Here is a 27,467-nt window from a genome sequence, read left to right as displayed (position 1 = left end):
TCTCAATTAAAAATTTTTCGTTTTTCATTTCTTTAATATTCACACAAGCGATAGAAATAGAAAAATTATAATTAAGAATTTTTCGACTCGAAAAATCCTTAACGTCAGGAGTACATTAAATTATGATAAATATTTCTTTCAACATTTCATTAACTTTTTTCCATTAAGTGAACCCACAAATGAAAGTTTTAGTGATACAAACATGTACTAACACTGCACAATCGAGTAAATGATCTACTTTTATTAATTAATAAGCTGTATCAGCTCAGTATCTACGAGCAATTACCCCCTCTCCAAAGACTCCTCACGTGTTTTATCACTTCATTATTGAAGTATTCACTACTTCAATGAATTTCGATGGAGTTATCATCCCAGGCTCACCCACGAACGAATTCTGTTTCAAAGTTTGGTGCCAAATATCTCACCAGCGCCATTGTTCTCTCCTAGTGAGTTTGGTTACAACCAGAGAGAATTAACTGAAGTAGAGGCTCAGTTCTGGGGGTTTGAGTGAGGCCAGTGGCATCATAGTACCTCACCCCAGAAGAGGCAGGTCGCCACACGCAATGCTGAGTGTTTGTCCACCAGCTGCCTCAACAATTCCTCAATAACAATGTCGCTGTCAGGCAGACTACTTAAAAATTGAGATGTAGTCCTCTCCGTCACCGAAATGCTTTTCTTCCAATTGAAATTAAGATGAGAAGATTAAGATGATTGAAGATGGTTCATTTAAAATTAAAAAGATTGGGAAGGTCATTCCAAACCCAACTACCGGGTTCGGTTCTTCCATTATTTTTTCAACTTTTTGACAGAATAATCAAATGGGTTCTTGATTCGTGGTTGCAAAAAAACTCTGAAAATGAGAATTCTCTGTAGTAAAATAGAGATTAAGAATTATTTACAATTACAAACGAGCAGACACTCCAACATTGCGTGTGGCGCCCTGCCTCTCCTGGGGTGAGGTACTACGATGCCGCTGGGGTCACTCAAACCCCCAGAACTGACCCTCTACTTCAGTCAATCCTCTTTGGTTACGACTAAACGCTAACGTAACGCTCTTAACCAAACTATAGGCCATCCTTTGTGGCTAGAATTTGGCATCACTGCCATTTTCAAAATGAATTCCAACTGTCACCCACAGTATTCCATCGTCTGTTATAAATCTCGTGCGTCTTTTGCGTCAACTTCACCTGAACCTGAGATTAGACCTGAGCTGGATGTGAATTTTATTTGATAATACCTCAATGTATAGTTTAAACAACAATTGAACAGTATTTTTAGCGATTTGCGTGAAGATGGAGAGCCGTGGTGATCTCACACGTTTGCAGGAGCTGGATGAAAAAACAATAAGTGAGTTTTTACAGACATTTGTTGCATTTATGGGGCGAACAATTGAGGAATGTGGACTGAGTACGTGTAAACGTAAACAAGATGCTGAACGGAGTCATCAGCTATTCATTTTTCTGCTGAGCAGCATTCACCTCGGAATTACCTCTGGTCATTACTTCTGGTGTGAAGAAGCATGCAGCATTAATTGTTTGAGGCAAAAAAATTATGTAATGAGCCCAAAAGCAAATTGAGAATGTTCACCATCAACATCTAGATCACGTCAACCGTGGTGGTGGTTTAGACATTTATTCAGTCAGAGTTATTGGTTATTTTGCTTAGAACTATTGTTGTTGCTGGCTGAGTACAAAAAACCATAAGCTGATTCCAACGGGATGTCATGTGGATTTTTCAGGGTGAAGCAAAACCGAGACAATCAATGGAGAATTTAGTAACGAAGTGGAATAACGAGATGAGCTGATTAATGTTTTCGTGGAGTTTTTGAGCAATATCTCTGAGTCTAAGGGAGATAGTGGGATTTTTGTTATGACATTTGTAGCAGAACTCAAGTTGCTCCATAAAAAGGTTATAATGAAATTTGTGATATGTTTATTAATTCTGAGCTGTTTATTAAAAGCTGATCAATAGTGAAGAGCGATTTCGTTACTGAATTGTTCAATGAAATGAAAAAAAAAGGAAATTTGTTTTGATAATTTTATTCTATAATTTGAAAAAATTGTAGGATCCAATTAATTTAATTTAGCAGTTTAAAGTTGGGGTTAATTTAATTCAGTACTTTGATTCAGTACTGGGAAGCAGTTTGGAACTTTAAAAATATTTTAACACAATAGTTTCCTATTTCATGAAATTAATTTGTGTCATATCTCGGAAACGAGTGAGTTAAAGTTATTTATTTATGGATTGTTTAAATATTTTCAATATCTGGTTGAGTTTTGTTTTTCTCATGAAACCATTTTAGGAGAAAAACAAAACTTGATTAATAGGGGGGATGATACGGCAAAATGACATTAGTTAACTCATCTCTCCGCTGTTTTTGAGCAATATCTCCGAATCTAAGAAAGATAATAGATTTTTTATAACTATATTTATTGTAAAACTTGATTCACTTTACAAAAAAGGTTTTCATAAAAATTTTGCTATCTTCCTCTGATTCTGAGATATCCATAAAAAACGGGTCAGTAGCCAAAAGCGACTCATCTCGTTTTACAATTTCAATAATCAATTAAAACGGTTTCCATTTATTTTATTGATGTTTAACCTTCTATCAACAACAGACTGATTAGCGAAGCTTAAGCCATTGTGTTTTCATGGAATTTGTCACGTGAAACCGTGAAAACAAAGGGGAAGAAAAGTAAATTATTTTCAAAAGAGAAATCTTATAAATTCTTGACAAACAAGAATTCTTTACGTTCCTTGTTCCGGGATATAGAACATGTTTTCTCATTCATTTCTGATAAACTCTGGGTCACTTTTTTGTCGAAAGATAAGTAAATAGACCGATTCCAGAGAGATCTGTTAATTATAGAGTATTCAAGAGCCTCTCATTGTCTCTTCATAGTAAAAATTTCTTGTAAAACAGGGGAAGAGGTAAATTATTTTTTCCCCTTAAATTACTTAGGTATTTTAGAAGAAACATTGTTGAATGGATTTGAACCAATGATGACTATTCTTAAATCAGTTGATCCTGTTCTAGTCTTTCATTCAATAAATTAAAGTCATGTTGAGGAAGAATCTATGTCTTTACAGCTTCGCTGAGAAAATTAAACTAGAAATTAAATTAAATCAAATTGTCATTGAATATATGTTCTCAAGAAATTTTAGGATTAAAAATGTTCTAAAACTAAAAAAAATATCATGTATTCAGGATAAAACTGGCCAAAGACCTTCCACTTTGACAATTTCTTGATTAAAACGATTTCTCATTGTCTTTACCATTAAATTAATTAATTTCGTTTTTTCTTCGTTTCAAGTCTAAAATATTTTAATGCCAAAACTACTTAAATTGACTTGACAAGTGGTTTTCTTGATCTCTGAATTAAAAACAAAATGTCTTGACCTGAGATGATTTTATAAAATTTTTCTTAGCGTATTTGTTAGTGACAAAAATATTTTTTTGCATTTTTTACACAATATATTGTTCCAGTGTTTTTCAATTTTATGTTCAGTCACTAAAGAAGGCACAAACTACATTGTCAATTGATACTTATTCTAAGGACTGAGTAGACTATTGATAAAGACTGGAAAAATCGTTTGGTTGCTGAGAAACGCGGCCAGATACTGCCTCAGTAACTAGGGTAACACCATCAATTGACTTTTATACCACTGGAGAAAATAATTAATACATATGCGAGACATCGAAAGAGGGCTAATGGGTACAAAAATGTTTAAGGAATGAGAGAAAACTAGTTGAAGCCAAAGAAAATGAAGAGAACGAAGTGGTAAACCGAGATACGTTGACTTGTATATCATTGTTAGTCGAGTTTTTTGGTAATACCGACGAATCTAAGGGGGATACGAGATTTTTTGTCATGACATTTATTGTAGAACTCGGCCTATGACATAAAAAAGATTCCAATGGAAATTTCGCCAGATTCGTTAGATTCTGAGATAATCGCAAAAAACTGGTCAATGGCCCAAAGTGACTTATCTCGTTTTACGACTTCGTTCTTGATATGATAAAATTAAGAAAAAATTATATGAGCCAATTCTGCAGTTGATTCACCGCAGTCAGAAGATGAACGATGAGTTAACAATAGATAGACCATTAGGTTTATTATTCTAAAAAAAAGTATGCGGATTAATACGGACGCTTGTAACAAAATTGACAATCATTAAAAATGGTTTTACTCTTCGTTTTTTATTATTTTTTTAGTTTGCAATAAATATAAACAGATAAGTGACGTATTATGTAATTCGTGGATTGACGAATTGGTCATTGACATTTCTCAACTACACAAAAACATAAGGAAAAAACTCAATAGTGATTATATCCATCTACGAATAAGGTTTCAAAATTCTATTAAACACTTTTTCAACAATGTTTTGGGTGGGAAAATTTATGATGCTATATAAAAAATTTAACAAATTGTTTTTAGGGAGGCAATTATTTAATGTTCACTATGGTAGTAATTGATCAATAATTAATGGATTAATTGATAATTAAATGGCTTTAAAATCACGTGCTTATAGCCTTCGATAATCCTTGTGATCTTTAGAATTTTCCATAATTGTCATTACAGAATAATCATTATTTCTGCAAATTAATAATTTGTTGTGCCAATTCTTTTGAAGTAAAAAAAATAATTCAATCTTCGGGGAAGTTCTGTCGATTTGCCATCAAAGACATTATTATCATATTATTTTAATCGTGACTATTAATCCGAAAAGTTCAGATATCATTAACTGATTTTCGATTGAAAAGAATCAATTTCGCGCTCCAAAATATTTTTTTCCTAGGAAAAAAATTTGGGATTGAATCAATAAAAAGAAGTTGATTGAATTCATTTTTTTCTCAATGTTTAACACATTTCATGTCCGAGTTTCGAAAAACAGATCGCTCTCCCCCACGTGTTTCATGGTGAGGTGTGGGAGGTGTCTCTGAAAACTGAGAATCGGAGACTTAAAATTGGATCCTATGATTACGTAATGTAATACAATATAAGCGTTATAGAATCATTAAGGAAGTTATTACTGATATCTTTTCATTTTTCAGGTTTTTCCAAGCAGTTATGGCTGATATCGTCTCATCTTTCAAGATCTACAAATTTCTGAGAGCCAGTTGACAAAATTCACGTGAAAACATCTGCCGTTTTTAAATTTTATTATTATTATTCAATCTCTCACGACGTTTTATAAATATGGAAGAATTTTCCGAATTTCTCAGTAAACTTTTGTAAAAAATTCACAAAATTTTACAACAAATTTGGAAAAATGAACGCAACGTTTTGACTCATTGAATAACGATAAAACTTAAAAACGCAATATTTTTTCACGTCCTTCTGATCCACAGTTTTCCCGAAATTTACAAAAGACATGAAAAATGAGAAAATATCGACAATAACTCCTCAAAAAATAATATTCTTCGGCTCAACAACAATTCATCACAAAACAACTTCATCATATTCTATTTCAACATAATAATTATTGTTCAACATCTTCAATCTTCTCTTCACCAAATTTGGTGGTTCATTATTTTAATTTCCATGCTAGTTCCTGAGGAACTCTAGAATCTCCCTCTTTACTGAGAGAAAAATATAATTTTCTCAATTACCAAATATTCTTCCAATAAGACTTTACAGTGGATCTTCCAAAGGAAATTTCTAACATTTTTTAACCCAAAACAAATTTGATTGACAAAATTATGTTTCTCTCTGTGTTCATCGCAGCCGAATACCATTTTCTTCAGTCTTCCAAATCACACCTAATTGCTGAACAGTTTAAGCAACAATTTAAGTAACAACTCCAAGAACGAATCGATCATTTACTTCAAACAATCTCAATTATTACCATTAATTGATGCCCTCCCCGCTGTCTAATTTACGTTTTTTATAGTATTTTGAAAAATTCATAGTTAAGTACCGAATCCATTCCGATTTATTATTTTTTGAGTGGTTTGGTTTATCATTATAATTATACTTCTCTATGTGTATTCATTATGACGACCTAGTATTTGTGACTGTAGAATTCCTTTTGTTGACATAAGCATCTGTTGAATTTTCATGTATTGAAACGACCACATGATGAATTGATTCGTGATGCGATTGTTTCGAGACGAATAATTACCATAATAATAATAACAATATATTAATAATAACAATAAATTTTCCATAATAATAATAACAATATATTTTACAGATGCAGGAAAGAATTTAGCAGAACTGGAATCTGACCTAACAGGAGATACCACCGTCTCCTCAACAACTTTCGAGAGTATCGATTCATCCGAATACACCCGTACATTCAATCATGATCACGAGCATGTCAAAGGGTGTGCATACAAGTACAAACAATGCACCTGTGAGCTGTGGACAAGATACAAAATGAGGCAGGAAAAGCGAAAACAGTGGTCCAATCATCAAAATCGAGAATTACCATCAAACGACACCCTAAACTCGACGATTTTAGCTGGAAACGTCGGCAATACACCAGCTGGAACATCACGAGGTTCCTCAGATTCCTTTCACAGTGCCCAATCCGTATCAGATGATGTCCAAGTTGTCTATTCGAATGTTGGAAGTACAAACAATGAAACCACAACAGGAAACTTGGACATTGCCATCAGTGAGTCGAAGCCAAGAGACACAAATCACAATATCGATTCTAATCAAGAAATTGAATTGGAGTCTGAGAGACCTCCAGTGGCATCAGAACTTGATGATTCGACATCATATATGATGCCTTTTCTGGAGAAACTTTCTAAAGAGCTCGAGGTAGACTGTGGATCCACCACAAATCAACGTACTGATACCCTGAAAAGATTATCGAAATCCTTTGCTATGAATCCAGCAGCTTTTGCCGACAGACTGCTGACGATCATTGAGGAAACTAATCTGAACAGTTATCAGCAGATAGACGATCCAAGTGGGACTAATTTGAGTCGTTTGACAGCAGAATTCAGGAAAGCTTTTAAATATAAATTCAACGAGTCTATGATCATTGATCAGTCTATGCCAGCAGAAATGTTGTCATCCTGCATTGACTCTTCAAGGGCAGTATTCCCGGAAGCCTCGACAAGTCCAGGGGTCCTTGATGCTTCGAATTCTCCCCCAAAGCGAAGGAGTTCTCTAGACTTCGCAACCCCACGTCAAGAAAATCAAAGACATGTTAAAAAAATTTATCGTAAAACTCCGAAGAACCTCGGGGAAAATGCAAAAAAATCTAACCAATCACCTCTGTGTATTGCCATGTTGAAGAAGGCAAGTGCTGTTTCAAAATTGTCTCCAAAAACTCCCGAAAATATCAGGTACATTGATCGTTCTCCATCTCACGTAGATTCCTCTCAAAAAACGTTGACACCAGGAATTGATCAATCGCCTTTGGACGAGTGCAATGCAGCGTTGAGAGGAGGTGATAGGGTTCATGGATCACCTTTCACAACTCCTACGAAGACAGATTACAATGATTCCTTCACGTACTGGGAGCATTACGCTCACAAAAATGCGACGCCAGTGAGTGAAGGTAAAATCAAAAGTTTGAGAAGAAGTAAATCTGTTTCAGATATGACAGCTCAACTGGAATCTGCCAGGATCAAAAGAACGGGAGCAATTCAATACTACAATCTCGAAGATTCTCCACCGTGTTCATCAGCCAATAAGACCTCTGTGGATAACGCACTCTACGACACGTTCAACAGCCATCCGAACTACGATGCCAATCTGCCAGAATCAGTTCTGGAAGAAGTCGTGAAAAAACGACTTCGATGCTGCGAAACGGAGAAGATGATTCGCGAGATTGATGCGACTTATCTCACTGCTGATGACACCCCTGAGGACGACATGGTCCTGGAGTATCTGAAGTTCGTCAGGAGATCCAGCGATTACCACAAGTACCTGAATAAGAATAAAGATATCATAAATAAGGCGATGAGTGCGATTGAAGTGAAACGTAAACTTTCCAAGACACCTCAACCATCAGTGAAGACTCCAGGGAAGCTGATGAGATCAACGAAGAAGGTTCAACCTGTTATGAATGAACTCAAGAGGCCGGCGTTCGTCGTAGATTTTCGTCGAAGGTCACCAGTGGCTGCCAGCAAGACTCCCAGGGGAAAACCACCAATTCGATCAAATCGTGGAGAGACATCTTTGTATTTACGAGGTTTGAGCGCCAAGAAAACAGACCTGAAGTCGGAATCATCGGCATCATCGGCTGTGCGTCCACCAACAACTCCAAGAATAACAAGTCGAAAATTGGCGCTGACTCGGAGTACTCCAAATTTGGCTCTCACACCACAATCAGTTGCCTCGAAATTACCACCGGTTGCAGGGGGGAAGACACCATCCAGGCCCCTGAGTGTTGTCAAAACTCCAGGCAAATTGAATGTGTCAAGGACACCAGCTAAGGTCAATTCTAAAAGTGGTCTTACCATGAGCTCCGTCACAGGACGATCAAAGGCTCTTCCACCAACAGCTCGTTCTTTGACGAAGTCTCAGTCCATCCAGAGTTTACACTCATCTGTTGCGCCAGCTACTCCACGTTCCCAGACAACAATTTGTACTCGGGATAGGAAATTGGTACAGAGTAATCAAAAACCTGGAGTGACAGGTGTGAGACTCCCTTCAACGCCTGCCAAGTCTGGTGAGAAAGCGACAATCACATACAGATTGGGGAAGGTCTTCAATTCACCTGCGACATCTGAACAGAAGACATGCGCCTTCTTCACGACACCGAAACCAAAAGCGACTCCAATGTCTTCAGCTTTTGCGAAACGAGGAAAATATTTTGAAACCCCTGTCAAAGCTGGAGAGAGTAAAAAAACGACAATGTTTTCGGCGTCGAGGGATAAAAAGACTCTGGTTGGGAGTGCAGTGTATTATAATTATGTTACTGTCAAGTCTCCAGTGGCTGAATACATCAATTCAACTGATGCTAAATTGGTGCAGAATGTGCGAAGCAAGGACCAGCAGTTTTTGTTGACACCCAATGAAAAGAAAACGACTACTTCCGCGGAGAATCTGCGCATCAAATTGGGAGGGACTGGTGAAGCAAAAAGGGATTTGGTGAGATATATCTACATGACAATTTTTTTTTGTTGTAATTTAATTTTTCCTGTTTTTTTATCTGCGAAGATGTGGTATTTTAAACTGATTTTCCATCGCTACAAGGTACGATAAGATTTAAAATTATGGATAATTTTTTTTTTTACCAATTGGGGGAAATAAAGAACATTTTGAAAGAGCCTTTTTTAATTAATAAATATTGAAGAATAAATGAATAAAGAGAAACAATGGAAATTAATAACTATAGTGCAACCCGAACATGTTTTCTCGTATCAATTGAGGTTCAGATATTGAGTTTCGACGGTTTCCATTGTCAATTGCTTGATTTTTTAATGGAAACAAAGAAAAATTATAATTTTTTGGGAGAAAATAAATTTTGGGTGGACAATTCTAAGGTCAATGGGGAGGCGAGAAGATAAAATTTCACGTTTTTAAATATTTCTAATCCACATTTTTATTAAAAATAGATAAAAAATATATAACAATAACTATTGAAGGATAAATGAATGGAGGAAAATTTCTGGATGAAACACTTTGAAATCAGCAACGAAGTGGTAAACTTTTGGCTATTGACCAGGTTTTTAATGAATATCTTCGAATCCAAGAGAACTATCAAAACTTTCATTATAACTTTTTTTACAGAGCGTATTGAATTCGATAACAAATGTAACCACTGAATTTTTGCTAACTCCCTTAGATTCGTAAATATTTCTCAGAAACTCGCCTAAAAGATAAATTCACTTATCTCGATTTACCACTTGGCTAGTTAAATAATTATAAACACTTGATAACGAAGTCAATTTTCATTATTTAATTGTAATGTTGAATAACTTTCAACGGCGAAAATGAAAGATCTGAGAACACTTTAAAGATTGAACCAATTTACGATGAAGTATAGTCAGGATGAAAATAATAGATTAATTAGTAATTAATCGGGATAATGAAATTTAGGAAAATGTTTTGTTGAGAGTTGTTTTATCATTCACGTCAATTTCATTGTTTTCCATTGATCAGTTACAGGAGACAGCTGAAAATGATGAGAATGTGATTGGCCAATCCTCAAAATCATTCCCCAAAGTCGTATATCAACCACCAGCCGGAGTTTACGATATCAACTGCAGTCCGCCTGCAAAATTACGTGGAGATCGTGGAAAAGTTCTCAGAGAAATAAATGATAGAAGAGTTATCATTCGTCACAATGGCCGTCTCCAGAGCAACGTTGCTGAGCAATCAATTCATATTTCGAAATTGGCAGAAAAGAGCAATTACGTCGGTTACTGTCAATCAGCTAAAAAATCGTTCAAATGATTGTTGAAGTTTGAATAAATCATTCCATATGGTCAAACTACTGTCGAACATTACTGCTCGGATGATGGAATGACCAACAAATCATTCCGATTCTATTGTGAAAGATTATACCTATAAAACACTTTATATACATTATCAGAAGTGAAAACTACGTGATTTTTTTATTCTCTTAAGATGTTAAATAAAGTTTTATATGAATAATTTTACATTAAATGGCTTTAATTTTTTAAGCCACTAGAGCAATGAAATTCAGAACAATTTAGTCTCATACAAAGAATTTCATCTTTCGATACTTTTTTTTTAATGGAAAATTTATGGAAATCGCGAAATGAATTTCCAAAACTCGTAATTTCTGTTGCTGTAAAGATCGTACAATATTTACATAATTAGAAGGATGAAAAACAATCAGGAATTTGTTCCCATTATGGGGTAATATATAAATGTTGATTGATCGTTAGACACGAGGTATTTCATGTTGAACGTTTCAAAGACTGTTCTTCATCCTTTTCGAAACTGAACTGATTTCTGTTCTATGATTTTTTCTTATTTTTTACTCAGCATTGAAAACCCATTTCGAAGGTTTATTAATTCTAAATCTGATATTGTGAATCTGTGTGGACGATATTTATTAGATATGTAGTTCATTCTTTAAAAGATTTGTTAATAGCTGTGGTTATGGAGGGTCTCAGGTTATACAAAATATTTATTATTTTACGAGGTATCACTGCACTGAGAAAAGAAACTATTTTCTCCAGATATTCATCGACTCGCGAGAAGTATTAATTTTTGATAAATCATATTCCCTCGATTGAGTCATTCGTTTCCATTATGATGATGTTATTGCTCTTGAGGGTCACTCCGTTAATGATTTTATTTTTTTTTGAGTTTTGGATTCTCTAGATGAACAAATATCGATCAATTTTTTAATGTTCATAACTAGTGAATCCAAGTTTATTTAAGTTTATAATTGACGTGATTGTTACCTAGGAGAATATAATTAACATGATTCAAACCTAGTAATGGCGTCACTCAAGGAATATTGTATGGAAAAAATAAATGTTTCTGTGAAGTACATGAATATTTGATAACAATTTTTTTGTCAGTGTATTCGATCGATTTCTTCTTTATGATTTTCACATATCCATGTAGGATAGGTTGTGACTCCAATTCTGGCTAATGATGCAGTCGAATTGTAATGATCGGGCCTTGTTCGCTTCACCCAGACGAGTATCGAGGAAGTCCTTCACGATTGTGTTGATGAATTTCTCGAAAGTTTTTAAAATATCGTTTTCCCTCGTTGGTTCTTGTTTTGTAAACAGATTCGTCGTATTTGGTTTTACTTCTTTGAATTGTTCTGTGGAGCTTGTCCAGAGAATTCTGTTTCCTGGATGATTAAGGAGCGAGAAAAACTCAAATTCTTTCAGATATTGTCGATAGTTTGTTTATAAAATATGAGTTTTTCTTGGTTTTTACGTTTTTGTCTACAAAACCCATTTTATTCAGCAAATTTTTGTTTATAACACTTCGAAATTTGACATTTCATCGATGAAATTTCGGTAAAATTATTAATTTCTACTTTCATAATTATGTTTGCTTTAATTACTCATATTTTTTTAATAATTTTTATGGTGAAAATGAGTATTTCGAACCGCTATACAAATAGAGTTTCGTCCTGAATCTATTTTATTTTCGTTGTTTTTTATTTTATGAAATTCCCCGAATTTTATCTTTAACACTAAATGAAAAATTGTACACATCATTAATCCAAAATTTAAAAACATATACGTCGCAGTTAAAGAATTGCATCATGAATGTTATTTTTTTTTATATTATTCACTCAAGATTTTAAATTTTTAAAAATCATCAAATGATTAATATTAATATTAAAAAAAAATCCAAAATAATTCCCTTTGGTCAGACGTTTTTTACAATATCAGAAAAGCAATATTTATCAAACATTCCTTGACTGAATCTACTTGACCGATTAAGCTAAAATTGCGCCGTGGAGTCATTCGAATCGAAATCTGCGACGTAATTTCAAATTTTTTTCAACAGAAATCCATAAAAATTTCTTGATAAAAGTCTATAAATTTTACAAAAATCACATCTCAACATTTCTCCACATTTTGCATAATTTACCGTTACAATTTTCGAATCGGAAATTACGTCGTTAATAAATTATAATCTTCAAAGTTTCTGTTCGAAAACAAAAACAATCAACGGATATCATAGATTTTCCCAAAAAACCATAAATTCATGAAAAAAATGACCCTCATATAAACCTATTATCCTGATTACATTTTTCAATCGAAAATGTACCATTGGGTCATTGAAAACTGCTGAAGTCATTTAACCGAAAAGCGCAAAAACCTGATGAACGTAAAAATGAACGAGAGGTTAATGCATTGGGGTATGAACTCAGAAGTGACTGAACTAATTCAATGATAGCTCTGGCTTTCATGAAAAAAAAAAGGTAAAAAATTCGGAAAGTTCCAGAACCTTGACGAATAAATTGATTCTTCGAAAGAAACCGATTACTCATAATCATAGCGCCCGGTATTTCTAGATTTTCTGTTGCACACGGTGCCATAATTGGGAGCGCCAATGGACGTTCTTATCGTCAAGTGACGAGCCAATCACAATCGAATCATTCACTTTGTTTATCCATTTGTAACTGCGCATGACAAACACTCGTAGGCATTGCACGCGGATCATCAGTACGTTCGTGTGCAATGTGGCGGGGAATGATCAATAAATTCGAGGCGCTGGCCAGCGTTCAGACAACAGTTCAACGATAACTCACTGGAAAGTTCTATCGTTCTCCGGAGAAGATTCAAATATCTCGATTAACAATCGTCAAGATGCCAGGACCCTGCTGCGACAAGTGCTCCTGTAAGTTTTTATTATTTTAAATAAATATTTGGGGAAACTATTTTGTAATTTTTTAGCTGGAAATTATTCGAAAATATTTTTTATTGAAATGCTTTGCTTTGAATTTGATTGAAACGTATTTTAATATTTACGGACATATTAAGAACAATAAATAGTATAATAAATTTGGTCGCATTATTTTTTCTAATATTCAATTATTATTACATGCTGACGTAATAATAATTTAATATTTAATTAGATGATAATGCTATGTGGTATGCATTATGTTATATAAATACATTTTGAAAAATATCAAGTGAAATAATATCATACATTAAGAGAAATAACGAGTGATAATCAAAGCAATTTTTTTTTTCAATTAAACCAAAACAATATTTTGCTGAAACTATTTTGAAAGTTTTTTATTTAGAAATTGATGGATAATAGTTCAAATTAAAATGATTGAAGTTAAATTTGATGGGAAACTTATTTTATATTTAAAGAAATAGTAAGAACAGTGACATTGAACATATTTTTTTTGATATTCTAGTATTTAATATTTTAATCTTCCAATTGTACCAAAACAATATTGACCTGAATCACTGTAAATTCATTTCCCATTTCTTGTTAGATATTTCGAAAATTTTATGGCCTTCAAATTCCGAGAATACCATCGAAATGAAAAATGATTCATTTCTTTCTAAAAAAATACTCGATTTATTACTCAGTGTAACAATAGTATTGGATTATTGATAGGGATTTATTAAATAATATCAAACGATTTGGGTATAAACATTAATTATTTATTATCGCACGCAGAAAGTATATGTTTATTCTATGATGTCCCCAGAGAACTAACTCTTAGTGACCAAAGTTTTCATACTCTGGACCCATTCAACAAAAGGCCCTTGATCCCTCATTTCTTCACTTTCCTTCTCTGTTTCTATTTATTAAAGCTATTCTCAACATTCCGACAGTATTCTGAGAACAACTATAAAATACTGACATGGACTAAACAGAGCTACAGACAGACAGTTCATTTTTGTCCCCACATACCACGCACTCAATAAATATAATATAAATAAATAAAAGCGAAATAAAAATTAATGTAATAATTTTCGGTGCTGGTGTTTACATTCAAATGTGTCGAAATACGAATGCAGCCAAAGAGATCGTACACTCCGAGAAAAATATAATTTTGTCAATGAAATATTCTTCTGACAAAAATTTACAGCCGATTTTTCACTAGAAATTTTGGGCAAAATTATATTTTTATATTAATGTATTAACTCATAATGAATATAAAAAAATTACGCAGAACAGAAATCGTGCATCCAGTGTTATCACTGTGGAATTCGTATAGTGCAGCGGACGTCTTAATTAAATTCATTGTGCGAGATTCCAAGTTAAATCGAATGATAGCTACCCTCTCCCTCTTGAAAAATTGATCTTGATTTCTCGACCCAGTGGGGGTCTAGTATAGTTTACTACGATATAAATGAGAAAAGGTAGTTTCATGTGTCTCGTACGACGTTTGATGCACCTCGTGAGAGAAGAGTCCTTTTTTCTACGTTTGGGCAATGGCCTATTAGGCCTCAACTATTCACATTTTTCTTGCAGTAAATTCCGTTGAACCTGGGGGTAACATCAGAAAAAACGCCACTAAAAACTGGTGATGGTGAGGCTCAGGAGTTTAATGTGATGGCGGGGTAATCAGCATTTAGGTGGTAGTGATTAGCTGTAGCCCATTTACTCACGTGATAACAGTTCTTGGGTGTTTGGTTCCTTTATACCGTGGGTTGGAGGATTCTCTGTCAAGTTAAAAAAAAATACCTCTCCCTCTTGTCTTCGCAGATTACCTGATTTCCTTAACGCCCAGTTGGGGAGGGTCACGTGATCATCAATCGCCATCATAAATAAATTGTTGAAATAATGGTTTTATTAGAATCAAACCTAATTACCAGCCTATGGTAACAATAATCGAAGCACAATAAATGAATTTGGAAACTACCAAATTATTATTTTGGTTGTGATCTGTGATGGCAGTTTGAGGTTATGTAGGAACTTCCAAATAATTCTAACCAGACGTTAATTGCATTTTGTTTTTCTTTGTATTTATATTTTCCCCGAAAGGGGAACTCGGTTAGTAGTCATTTCCTATTCTCAACTACTCACATATTTTTTTTATATTATTTCAGCCCAGTGCAAGGATGGCTGCAAATGTGGGGACAACTGCAAGTGCTGCAGTGGTGGATGTTCCGGTGGGTTTAATATTTGTTTACAAAATGTTATTAGCTGAGGCTATAGTGCCATATCAATAGATGGAATATCTATTGGCTATAGGACATATTTTTATTTACTTTGAGTTGGGACTGTACTGTGTTTTTTTCTCGCATCTCGAGAATTGAACCGTTAGGAACTCGGTCGAAGCCACCGAAGTGTTCAGGTTTCTTGCTTCTCCGTGAGACAATTCGTTAGAAAAACTCACCGCATTCACTCCACAAGTCTTTTCAAATATTTCTTTGTCTTGAAGGATTAAATACATTCCTGACTGTTGTTCTTTTTCGATTTGTATTTATAATTTTACGTCGTTCGTACAATTTTTTTATTGCACATGCATTAAAATGAAATGGTAATTTTTAGGTTTTCTATGCAGATTATATTATGTTCATATTATCATCTTCAAATTCTTATTAGAAAAACGGTGTCGATAACAAGTGAAGAACAAATTAATTTGGAGAATTTAAATAATTTATATGGCAAGGAATTGTTGAATTAACTTTTTTATGACGAATTAATCCAAAAATGAATTTATTGATTTCGAATCCCAGAAAAAATATCCCACGAAAAAATAGCAAAAAAGTTCCTTCAAAATGTTACCAGATTGAGAAAAAATTTTTAGTAAATTAAAAAAATATTGTTTCCAAATCAATAAGTGAAATGAATAGTCACAAACATATGAGATCCCGAGTGCTAAATATTGAATTGCATAAATTTGTTTAAAACAACTAATTGAACTTTAAGAGTTCAATTGTAACTTCACTTGTATGTAAAGAGTCTAATTTGAAATTAATATTCGTAAAAATATCTCGGAGGATGAACTCAATTAAAAAAATAATTTTAGTAAAAAAAGCAATGTTCCATATTAAGTTGCGATCTAGCGGAATGAATCGATGTTAATAAATCATGACTAAATTTTTGTTTAATCACAACTGTTGTGGCGAATTTGGATCGAAGTGGATCGTGATCCAGAGAAAAAAAATCATCTCACGCATGTGAAGAATTGAGTAATTCCAAGTTACTTGTGATATTTTTTAATGAAATAACGCAATGAAAACAGAAAGTAACTGTCTGCATTACGAAATTCCGAATTTCTCGAGAGTTTTTTCAATTTCACTAGTGAAATGAAAATATTTGTAAGGCTAAGGGCGTACCATCCACTGGGTATTGGTTACACAAACGAACAAAAGCATCAAAATATGTAGTTTGAATGTAAATTGCGTCCCAAAACACGTACATCTCTGGTTACTAGACTTTATCAGAACTATTTTTAATTTTTTAAAATTAATTATTAATTATATTAATGTTGTAATTATTGTTAATGTTTCAGACCAGTGCTCCTGCAAGAGCGGAGGCCAATGCGGCTGTAAACCGTGTGCCTGCAAGTGAACCCTACTGATGATTCCACATTCCACTATGTAATCGTTAGTTTAATTGGAACGGCAACTATTGTCATGAAACTAAACAATCGGCAAGACTGATGCTCGGAACAATTTATTAAATTTCTTTTGAAATTGTATTTTACTGTTGATTTGAATTGTTAATGTTAGATGGAAAGAAATAAATACTTATAAAAATCATTCTGAAAATGACTGCGTGACTTTATGGAACAAATTTTTGTTATAACTTCCCCTAAATCAAAGTCCATTGAATTGTTCGATATAAAATTCATTAACAGTGATAATTTAATTTATCCACTTCAAGCTGAATTCGTGCTATGATCTCCTCCTATCGTAAACATCTCTTTTGCAAATCTCGAAAGTCTGTCACACTTATTCCTCATTGACCTATCTAAGGCGGTTAATTTGAATTCAGATCTTATTTAATTTTGTCTTCTATTATAATAAAGCACATAAATTAAGTCAGCCACATAGGACATCGGCTAATCTCATGTGTGTGTGTGTCTATGTGTGTGCGTAAGACTTTTCCGCATTAATGAATGTGTTCGAGACGGGAAATTCAAATAGGGCACGTGCGCGTGCACTCGGTCTCGTTTTTTTATAATTACAGCACACGATAGCGCACGTTTCGTCTCGTTCAATAGAAACTAAAGACCAAAATCCGTTAGTTGATAATAAATAAATAAATAAAGACCAAATCAAGAGCACTTCAGAAAAAAGTGTGAGGGTAACCAGTTGCAATTATTTTACAATTTAAAAAATTACAGGAGAAAAGGAACAAAATTATTTTCAATTGAAAAACTTGAGTGAACTTTGTTTCAACTAGGATTTTAAGTTTCTCCCATGTTTTCAAGAATTTAAAATAATTCCAAACGTGTTAGATTGTGATACCTACACGCGATATCGAAAAAGAAAATGGCGAAGCACCTATCGACGTGCTTTCAAGCTAATTTACCCTCTCACCAGATAATGAATCAATTGAATTGGATATGAAACTAAGTTGGTGTACCCAGCCATGAAGAATCAGTATGTCCTTGATTACCTACAGCCGATAACCTCTTTAGAGGGATAATATAATTTTGTCGATAATATATCTCCACTGGGTAAAACAGATAAAGATAAATCAAGTCACATTCGGACACAGCCAATTCTTCAACTGTAATGTAATTAATATTTTAATTTTATAGAGTTCTTGCAGTTGGTTATTGCACTTTTCTCAATTATCGAACCCTTTCATCACATCGTTTCGAGGACCGCAATACTTATTTTGAATAAAGAGTAGTATTTATTCACGTATTCGTCCTTTGCAATCAGCCATTGTCCAAGTGCTTAATCCCAGTTCTAACCCACCGTAAATGCAATAAAAAAATTTGTTTTGGAAAAATTCCGATTGGATGTCGCATTTGGATTCACCGCTGCGCCGACGTTTCATCAACATTGCAGTTTCCACTTTCAGGACTACGAGCTACTGTGCTCCGGTGACTAGAGGCAGTCCTTATATACCTTCTCTTGTGGTGGTGGGGGGTCAGCCAATCACATCCAAACGCAGGATTCATCCGGAAGCGAAAAGCGTGATGGAACCTTACATTTCAGATGATTCTAAATCATCTGGACTTGACTTTCAAAAGCATTTTTTCAAAAAATTTTCCAGACAATTTTGAAATATTGCATCGGCGTAAGGGTACTTACTCATGAGCATAAATGTAATTACTCGTTTCATATACATCAATATCGACTGCATATAAAAAATGAGTAAATTTATCTCATTGAATATTCTTATTAACGTCTGCGGCCTTTGCTTCTTCAATAATCGATTGTTAAATGATCGATTATGATTATGACATAATGCATTATCTCCATGAAATCCCCGTCATCTTCGATTAGTGACCTGCGTTGCTTTTTATATCGGGCAACCAATGTAATATTTATTTATCTATTCATTCATTCATTTATTTATTCATTTCTTTCTTCATTCATTCATTTATTTATTTCATGCATACCCTATTTCGCTTTTTATATCATATTTGTGGTATCAGGAGTCGACTTCCTCTTCAACCATATGGAATTTACTCCAGAAGCTGTACGCCACGTACAGACTCTCCTGGCGACCAAGGAAAGCCCTTTCCTGATGATTTGCAGTATCTAAACTTCCGTTTGACGGTTTTCGAAAGATTAAAAAATTCCAATGCTCTAAAGTCGGAATCGAATCCACGCCTCACGGGTCCCGCCGTCCGGCTGAATCATTTAACCAATTCGGCCACCGTCGTCGTCCCGGTAGGGCACCATTAGTTTCAGATTGTAATCATAAAAATTACAATTACATCAATTCTAGAAAAAATAGATATTAAGATCGGCAAATTAAAATGAAAATTAATTTTTATGATCACAAATTCATTCCAGGAGACCAAGAATTAAATTTTAACTGTCAACTGCAATTTCCAGGAAAGGGCAACGCTAAAGAGAAACCTCGAGAAAGTTAAGGTCTCAGTCCCAAACTCGATTGCCTCCATTTAAAAAATGGCAAAATTATAAAATAGAGCCCTTGAAATACTACATCAGTTCGTATAAAAATGTAAAATCAAAATTTTAAAAGGGGGAAGAAAAAAAATCTGACTACGTAAACAATGCAAATGACAGTTTAAGAAAACAACCGATATCACTTATCACTTATCATATTTAGACGGTCCTGTCCGGAAGTGCAATCAGCCTCTCGGCCATTTTACACCCTGCCCTCAGGCAGCCGTCTAGTCGCTGGTATCGACTATCTGTGCCCTACGAGCTAACTCATAGAGCCCCTTGATCCCGTCCCTGTCGACACGTATATCTATGCAAGTAGACCCGAAGACATTCCATCTGGCTTCATCGAGTCCGCTGCATCTTGTGCATAGGTGAAGAGGAAACAACCGATAGTTTAAATAAATCATGTATATTTGCGGACTTAAAATAAATACAGAGAAACAATACTCAACCGCATTAGACAAAACTCGGCTGAAAGCTCTTCAAGAACACAACGAGACAAACGAGAAAAATTATTGAACCGTCACCTTAATTTTCCAATTCGTAACGCGCGTCTTCGGGGTATAGCGATTTTTCTCGAGCGATTTTTTATCCCGACTGTCTGAAGTTGGTCGCCGTGACTACCAGCCTCAGAATAAGGGGACAATACACAAAGCGACAACTAACTTTGCGGGCGGGGAAAACTCTCGCACGAAAACGTCAAAGTCAAGTACTTCGGTTCTAATCCAAATTTATTGCCTCACGAAACTGCTCCTATAAAGATTCTTCTTTAAAGGTTCAAAATATATTTATAGACAAATTCAATGTATTAATTACCGTCGGAGTCATAAAACGTCAGTGTGATTTAATCCGGAAATTTCTGTGTTCATTCGCTCTTTGTCTAGTGAAGTTTGTTGGATGTTGACCTTAATGGTGGATATCAAGTTTATGTTTTAGTCACTTTTGAGGTAAAACCATTGCGAGGATGTCTAGTGTGAAATATATCCGTCGTGAAATGTAGTTCCAATGGTTACTGCACTGATAATGGCTATTATGTTATGAGAGCCACAAGTGTACAAAATTTCACCTCGCTGGCTCTATTTTTTGTTAATTTATGATGCTCCCAAGTTTGTGATAATAAAACCTAAAAACGGCGATATCTCGAAATTTTATTCGAAAACATGTGGATATTTCGATCGATATATCAGGTGTCTCAAAATGTTTTTCGTTTTTAAATATTAAAGATTGTACACTCATTCACTGAATTGATATTGAAGAGGTGTTTTGTGAACTGATATTTTGTTTGTAAATATTTCAATTATTTATTTATTATCTGTGTTTAGTATAAAAGTAATTTAAAAACGGATATCAAATAATGTTTATGTAAAATATCGAGAGAGTCTGACTGATATTTTGACAATTAAATGTAACCGATACGGTGTAATTCATAACTTAGAAAAAGTGCTAATGTTATAGTGAAGTGCTGGAATTTTGTCTAAAAGCACGGACCTCGAGGAGAGGCGCGTGGGGACATATTGACTGTAATAGAATGCCTTTAAGACGATGGGAAATGTCCTGAAAAGATTCGATCGTCGTTGATGAGCTACGAGGAATTATCACCATATAAAACTAAATTGTCGGAAATTTAGTTTTCAAAATTCTAAAACACAACACTTCTTAATCAAAATAAATAATATATCTATTAAATTCTCATTTGTATAGTATGCACGGTGATACAGTGGACTCTTTTGAATGTTTGCGCGGTCAATTGTAACTAATTGAAAAATGAGCAAGTGGCAGCTTTTATGTGCTAACAAGGTCTCGAAATAAACGCTGTGATTGGCTCGGTAATGTGAAATTGGGGAATTCCCGGAGTAAAGAAGTATTGGAAATATAATACTGTAAATATTGGGACTCACAAAAGTTCAACTAGGGTCAAGGTCACCTGGGACGCTGGTGATTGTTGAGTCGTGATATCAATTCTTTCTTGATATTGTGTATCATTAGGATTATGAATTTCATTGCTGGAACATCTATGTCCCAATTTTCCCCACTTATTTCCGACCATTTGCGTTAAACGCCATAATTTTCCTATCTGAATATATTGTCATAAAATCATTTCCACTACATTAAAAATTCCTAATCCCATGCCACTATGTACCTAATCTCCATGAACATCATCAGCGTCCCAGGGGATCTAGACTCTACCCTAACTTTATGAGTCCCAATATTTGTGTTAGATTTCTAATATTTAGTTGATTCGGGAATTCCCCAATTTTACAATATCGAGCTAATTATAGCGCTTCTTGCTAGGTATAAAGGCTGCGACTTGCTCATCTTTAGTCAGTTACCTTCAAACATTCAATCACTCAATACAGTCCACTGTGACATTGTACAATCCGTAATCAAATACATTCTTTATTATTATTATCAAAAAGTGTTGTATTTTCGAGTCCTTTATATATCCCAATTAATATCCGAACAAAGTTTACCACGGCGTTCGGAAGTATCTTTCAAACGATACAGTGATGGTCATTAGGACTAGGGATGTAGTGACATAGGATTAGCAATTTTACTATATTGAGAATGATTTTATGAGGATAAATGCGAAAAGGAAAAATATGGCGTATAGTACAAATTATAGGAACTAAGTGGGGAAAATTGAGTTACAGATGTTGGGAAATTATCCTGTAATAATTTTCATAGCTCTAATAAGAACAAAAATCAAGAAAGACTTGAATACCACGACTCCACAACTTCAAAAAACTTTTTTTTCTGGGTTTCATGACATTTTAGATTATTTTCAACTGAAAATCGAGAATCGAAAAATTCTTCGAATCCAAAACTTCCGTTGACAAGCAAAAATGAGAAACCAAAACGCATATGAAAGTAATGTGAATTGGATGGTGATGACTACGATGATAACAAAATGGGAGAACTATTCTCATACCATCTAGAAGGTGGTGAATGTTGTCGTGGTTAGTTGCCCACTCGACCCCATTGATAAAACTACTTGGCGTTGATCCAGGTCTCCTGTGGCGCTTATCCCCATCTGAACACAGTCAGTGTTTTTCTAAAACCGTAATGGGAGGAAAGGGGCTCGTATTTCCGTAAGTTCCAAACTTCTCAACGGTAACGAGCACATTGCACGCAATAACGTCACAATAGTCGTAGGTAACGGGGCACATTAACGATGATTGGCATTGCCAGCTAAGGATAAGTTGCTGCTTGAAAGATTTACGATATTTCTTCATGTCTGTTTTATACTTCTGAACTACATTTATGTTCAAGAGTCCGTGGGTGGTCGCGATAGGACATTACGCAACAAGTGCGGTAACGATTTTCTGACGATTGTGAGGATTAGAAAATGAATCGCCTGCAACGCTTATATTCACATAAGTCTGCATCTGTTTCGTGCAGAATTTGTTATCAGAAAAGAGACAAAGAGAGAAGAGAAAGTGGAAAAGAGGTGTTTTGCGCACGTGAAGCACGGAAATCGTTCAATATTCGTGAGAAAAGTAGTTCTATCGATTCTTTGGTCCGAAAATTAAATATTCAGAATAGTGAGTACGTAACAACAGTCGAATCCGGGAAATCCCAGGAAAAAATATCCCTAGATAAATCTTAATTTTTATTTTTTAAATTTATTTCAGACATATTTTGATTTTAAAAAAAAGGATTTATTTTTATTAAATTATTTACTAGATTCACAGTTTTAAAAATATAAATTAATAATTTTTGTTTCCTTTGGGGGAGGGGAGGGGGGCGGAACTGCGCCCCCTGGACCCACGCTGTTGGTCTGTTACAGAACCCCTTTGCGTTTGTACAGAAAAAAAGAGCGACGGGAGTTTGGGAAGTTCGAAGAGAGAAGGACAACGGGGAGGATATCCGTGACCGGGGGGATATTTTTTCCGAGGCTATTTTTTCCGGGGATATTTTGTCCACTACCCCAATAGTCACCGAAGCATTTTGTGAAATGAAAGAATGAATGTCATAGAGTCACGTCCTACATGATTTTTATTAATTAGGGAATGGCTAGATGTAAAAACTCTATTTATAACGAATGACTCCTGATCCGGTATTATTTTTCTTCCACTTTTTAGTGATTTTTACTATTTTGTGGCACAATCACAACGATTTCTTCAACAGTCTTCGGGCATGATCCGCCTGTCTTGAATTTGTCGGAAAAGCCCGAGAAGATACGATCAAACACGAATGGGATGCCACATCCCACCATATTGGAATATGGTTGTAAATGATTAAATTATTTGAGACACAGTGAAATACTTTTAGAATATTCTTTTATTAGCACGAGGAGGGCACGTCTTAACTAGAGGACCGTTGTCCAGAGACTGAAAACTATATCAAAAGGAAAACGCTCTCAGGGAAAAGAAAAATAGTTTTATGACTCAAATAAACATTCAGCATATGTTTAGGATTAAGCCGTCTCGAAAGCGGGGTACAACTGATCGTAAATTAGTCCCTTAGGAGAGCTGTTTCCCAGAGAAACAAAAAGAGGTGTCGAGTGATTTTTGTGGAACAATGAAAGTACTGTACTCAAATATTCCAACAATACAATAAAGAAAAACTAAATTTCCTAACATCAGGTATTTTTATAAATACATGTTTGTAGCTTTATAAACCTCCAGGTCTCAGTAAGATTAAATAAAAAAACATATATGAAAAGAGATAAACAAATCCAACAGAACAATGGACTCTCTAGACAAATGAGAAAATACGAAAGAGAAATAGGAATGACAATTTATAACTTCTGCTAAAACCGTTAGGCGCCTCTAAAATTTCCTAGGAATTTCAAAGTCAATATTACAATAAACAAAAAGACTCTTCTCATTCAATTATCATTCATTTCTGAGGCTGTTAACTATTATTGACCTGCAAACAATAAGTTTCTCGAATATTTTCTTAGTTATTTACCATTTCAACAGAGACCCCCTCAGGGAATCATTAAGAAACGTTCTGTGGTGAACGATATTGTCTTTCTCTTCCCCTCTCTGTAACCCTCCTAAAACGATCTCTCCCCCTGCCTAATCTTTCGGAATTGTATTCTTGGTATTTACTTTTCAAACACAAGGAGAATCTCAGAGCCCTTTCTCTCTTCTCCTTAATCATTTCCTCTGCCATTCCCAAAAGCAAACTTCTCCCCTTTTTTGTATGCGCCTAGGGTGGAACGTCGCAAATGAAGTGATTGCAAAGGAGGGGGGGGGGTCAAAAGTTATGGGATGGAGTGACGTTCTCCAGTGCACGAGTGACAGTGGAGTATGAAATGTCGTAATGCGATGTAAGAAGACACCAGTTGTGAGAATAATTTGCCTAATGGTTCGAAGCGAAAGCATCTCTTGGAAGTGGAATGGTGCCTTGGAAATATTTTCAAGTGAAGTTCACCCTTTCGTACGGTGTCTTGCCGACTCAACGACCTGCGATTGCGAAGAAGCTGAAGAGACAGTTCAACACCTCGTTATGGACTGTCCGATATATGGACCACTGCGAGAGTGCATTGCGGATGTAATCGAGAGTCTTCAAGGCCGAAGGCGGCGCAAGGTCTTGTGTCTTGTGTCATCTAGGCTCAGGGAAGGATTAAGGGGTTATTCTCATGTGAACGCCTATATTTTACCACTTTTTCGGAATTTTTTTTTTATGCGACAACAAACTTCAATCATGTTGATTTTTCAATATATTTTTATTTGTATTTTGAAATATACGAAAAAAATTTTTTTTTTCGTTTTTTACATTTTTAACATATATTTTTTTTAAGTCAAAGTAGTCTCCAACAAAAAAAGGTAGTTCACTGGTCAAGGTGATAGCGGCTGTTCATGTTGTCTGACATAAAAAAATCGAATGGATTATTATTCAGTAGATCTGTGGCTATCGTCCCTACCAAATAAAGTCAATTTCATTAAAAACAAAAAAAAATATCGAACTTCAAAAAAAAAATCACGAAAATCTCCTTCTTTTTCGTTACAAATCGTTTAAAAAAAATATGAAGATATTGTCGAAAATAAACAATTGTGGTAGGGACGATAACTATAAATGAGTAGAAGAACATATGTAAATTTTAAAGCAATCGGTTGAATACTTTTTCTTGTAGGACCTTGACCGTTTCAGAAAATGATGATTCGAGAAAAACGCGTTGAAAGTTGAAAGCCTGGTAGACAATCGCTCACGACACGTCGGCGACTATGAGCTGTAACTTATCAAATACTATGAATTTCGGTCTGAATTTTTCACAGCATGTTTTCAATAGGTTTTACTGTCAAAATATCAAAAAAAAAAATCGATTTTTTGAAATGCTCACATGAGAATAACCCCTTAACACCCGACGGGGCCTGGACAGCCCTGCGCCAAAAGTGATGAGACGTGGTAGAGGTCTGGGAAATGAGCCTGGTCCCATCCTGGTAATACACTGGAGTGTAATTAAGCCTAAACAGCTTTTAAAAGCTTCAATAAAAAATAAAAATGAAAAAAATAAATAAAATTAGTGAAAAAGAGTCACTGAAAATGTACAAATGACAGTCAACGTGGCCCAGGCTTGGCATCCAAGTCTGGATCAACAGTGGATGAGCATTGGAATGTAACGTGGGGCCAGGCTTGGTAACGAGGGCTGGCCCAAGCTAACTTATTAAGGCTGGTCCAGGCCTTCGAACCAGCGCCGTTCCAGGCTCATATATTAAAAAAGGCCTAGGATTTATTCAAACAGTTTATAGTACTGAACATATCCAGATAAATTACAAATGAACCAGATACCCTGAGGCATTCGAAAACTTACTTTACACTTATGTAACAATATGGGGTTAACAATTAGGCATAATACCATAGGACATTGCCACTCTTTGGTTTCACGTGTAATTAATATCAGCATACCGTCTAGTTAAAAAGAAATAAATGTGATAACAGATTCGAGAAGATGATTTTCCATTTTTGATGTCTTTCTCCCTTCAATCGAAACTTTTTGACATATTCCAGTTTGATAGCTAGTTCTTTAATAACTTTTGCCTTTCTCACAAGTTTCTTCATGATCTTGCGATATTTGACAACGTGAACTGTGGCAGATGTTTCACCACTAAATTACTGTGATTACTAGCAGCTACACAAGGAAGAAACTTTCTCGGATAGATTCCGAACTATGGAAATGACTTCTAAGAAATTCCTTTATTTTATCATACCAACTTTAAGAAGAAAATTTTACTGTGATGTTTGGGAGGTGCATTGAATGTCAAGTCGTATCATAAAGTTGTCTGGGGTCGTTATCTGCTTATCTGAAGGAAGGTAGGAACTAAGTCATACTGTTTGACGTTTTACAGTGCCTCTGATACCGTCGGACGGAATTTTATCGCGAGCAGTGGGGAAGATATGCTACTCAACTTTAATTCAAAATCACTAATGTCAGCGATGATATGAAAAACCCTCGCGGCGTCCAGCATTTTTCTCTTGGAGAATTTGTGGCTGAGAATGAAACTAAGTCTGCACACGGAAAAAATTTGAATTAAGAATATTCATATTGCATAGTGCACTTAGCATGGGGAGGAGGGGGGGGGTGAGGGTACGGTCGCGTATCAAATGACGCGAGGTTACAAGTTTCTTTTGGAAATGAAATTATTTCAAATTATGTTTAGGGATTTCCCTTCATATCCATTCAAATAGTTTTTCTCCCCACGGTTCTCCCCTTTCGGTTCTAGACCTTTTAAATGTTTCTATGGGGATAATCTTTACTATCTTCTCAATTGCTAAATTATTTTTTAATTCCGTTCTCCCATGGGCCCATTTTTATTTGGTGCCATTGTTTCCTCTTATTTCTATATTTATTACACTTGCTCGGTCGTGTATGGAAACTATCTATTCAGAGGACCATTGAAGAGCTTTCGCATCTCTTCAAAAATGCTTAGCCTTCTCCCCATTTCTAGAAATATAGTTAAATCTCGGAAAATTTGGTTTGCACGTACTACTCATAAATTCTCCCAACTTATTGTCAGTATATCCTTGTCAATAACTTCATAAAAAAAATTGTTTTTCATGAAAATTTAGTCACAGGACACAT

At 34.9% G+C, this 27,467-nt stretch overlaps 1 protein-coding gene and 1 long non-coding RNA gene across 5 annotated transcripts; both read left to right on the top strand.

The window, feature by feature from the left end:
- Positions 1–1,142: 1,142 nt before the first annotated feature.
- LOC135170213 (uncharacterized) lies at positions 1,143–11,445 on the top strand. 4 transcript variants are annotated; one of them, XM_064135810.1, is made up of 3 exons: positions 1,143–1,347; positions 6,199–9,059; positions 10,080–11,445. In XM_064135810.1, the coding sequence occupies exons 1-3, from the start codon at positions 1,293–1,295 to the stop codon at positions 10,365–10,367; spliced, it is 3,204 nt and encodes a 1,067-aa protein (XP_063991880.1). In that variant the 5' UTR covers positions 1,143–1,292; the 3' UTR covers positions 10,368–11,445. The 4 variants fall into 4 exon arrangements, with proteins under 4 accessions (XP_063991880.1, XP_063991878.1, XP_063991881.1 ...); XM_064135808.1 differs by having other exon boundaries at positions 10,074–11,445; XM_064135811.1 differs by lacking the exon at positions 1,143–1,347 and adding an exon at positions 1,775–1,908 and having other exon boundaries at positions 10,074–11,445.
- A 1,653-nt stretch (positions 11,446–13,098) lies between these two features.
- LOC135170218 (uncharacterized) lies at positions 13,099–17,107 on the top strand. Its single transcript, XR_010300342.1, has 3 exons — positions 13,099–13,259; positions 15,437–15,499; positions 16,849–17,107. It is a non-coding gene; the product is annotated as an uncharacterized LOC135170218 (long non-coding RNA).
- Positions 17,108–27,467: the final 10,360 nt, after the last annotated feature.

The sequence above is a fragment of the Diachasmimorpha longicaudata genome, chromosome 16 (genome assembly GCF_034640455.1).
Source record: "Diachasmimorpha longicaudata isolate KC_UGA_2023 chromosome 16, iyDiaLong2, whole genome shotgun sequence".
Lineage (NCBI taxonomy): Eukaryota > Metazoa > Arthropoda > Insecta > Hymenoptera > Braconidae > Diachasmimorpha > Diachasmimorpha longicaudata.
Note: the sequence above shows the minus strand (reverse complement) of the source record. Positions and strands in the feature narration are given on the sequence as shown.

Coding starts and splice junctions, on each gene's coding strand:
- LOC135170213 (XM_064135808.1), top strand. CDS start 1,293: ATGGAGAGCCGTGGTGATCTCACACGTTTGCAGGAGCTGGATGAAAAA. Junction 1,348..6,198: donor GCTGGATGAAAAAACAATAA/GTGAGTTTTTAC, acceptor TATATTTTACAG/ATGCAGGAAAGAATTTAGCA. Junction 9,060..10,073: donor GTGAAGCAAAAAGGGATTTG/GTGAGATATATC, acceptor TCCATTGATCAG/TTACAGGAGACAGCTGAAAA.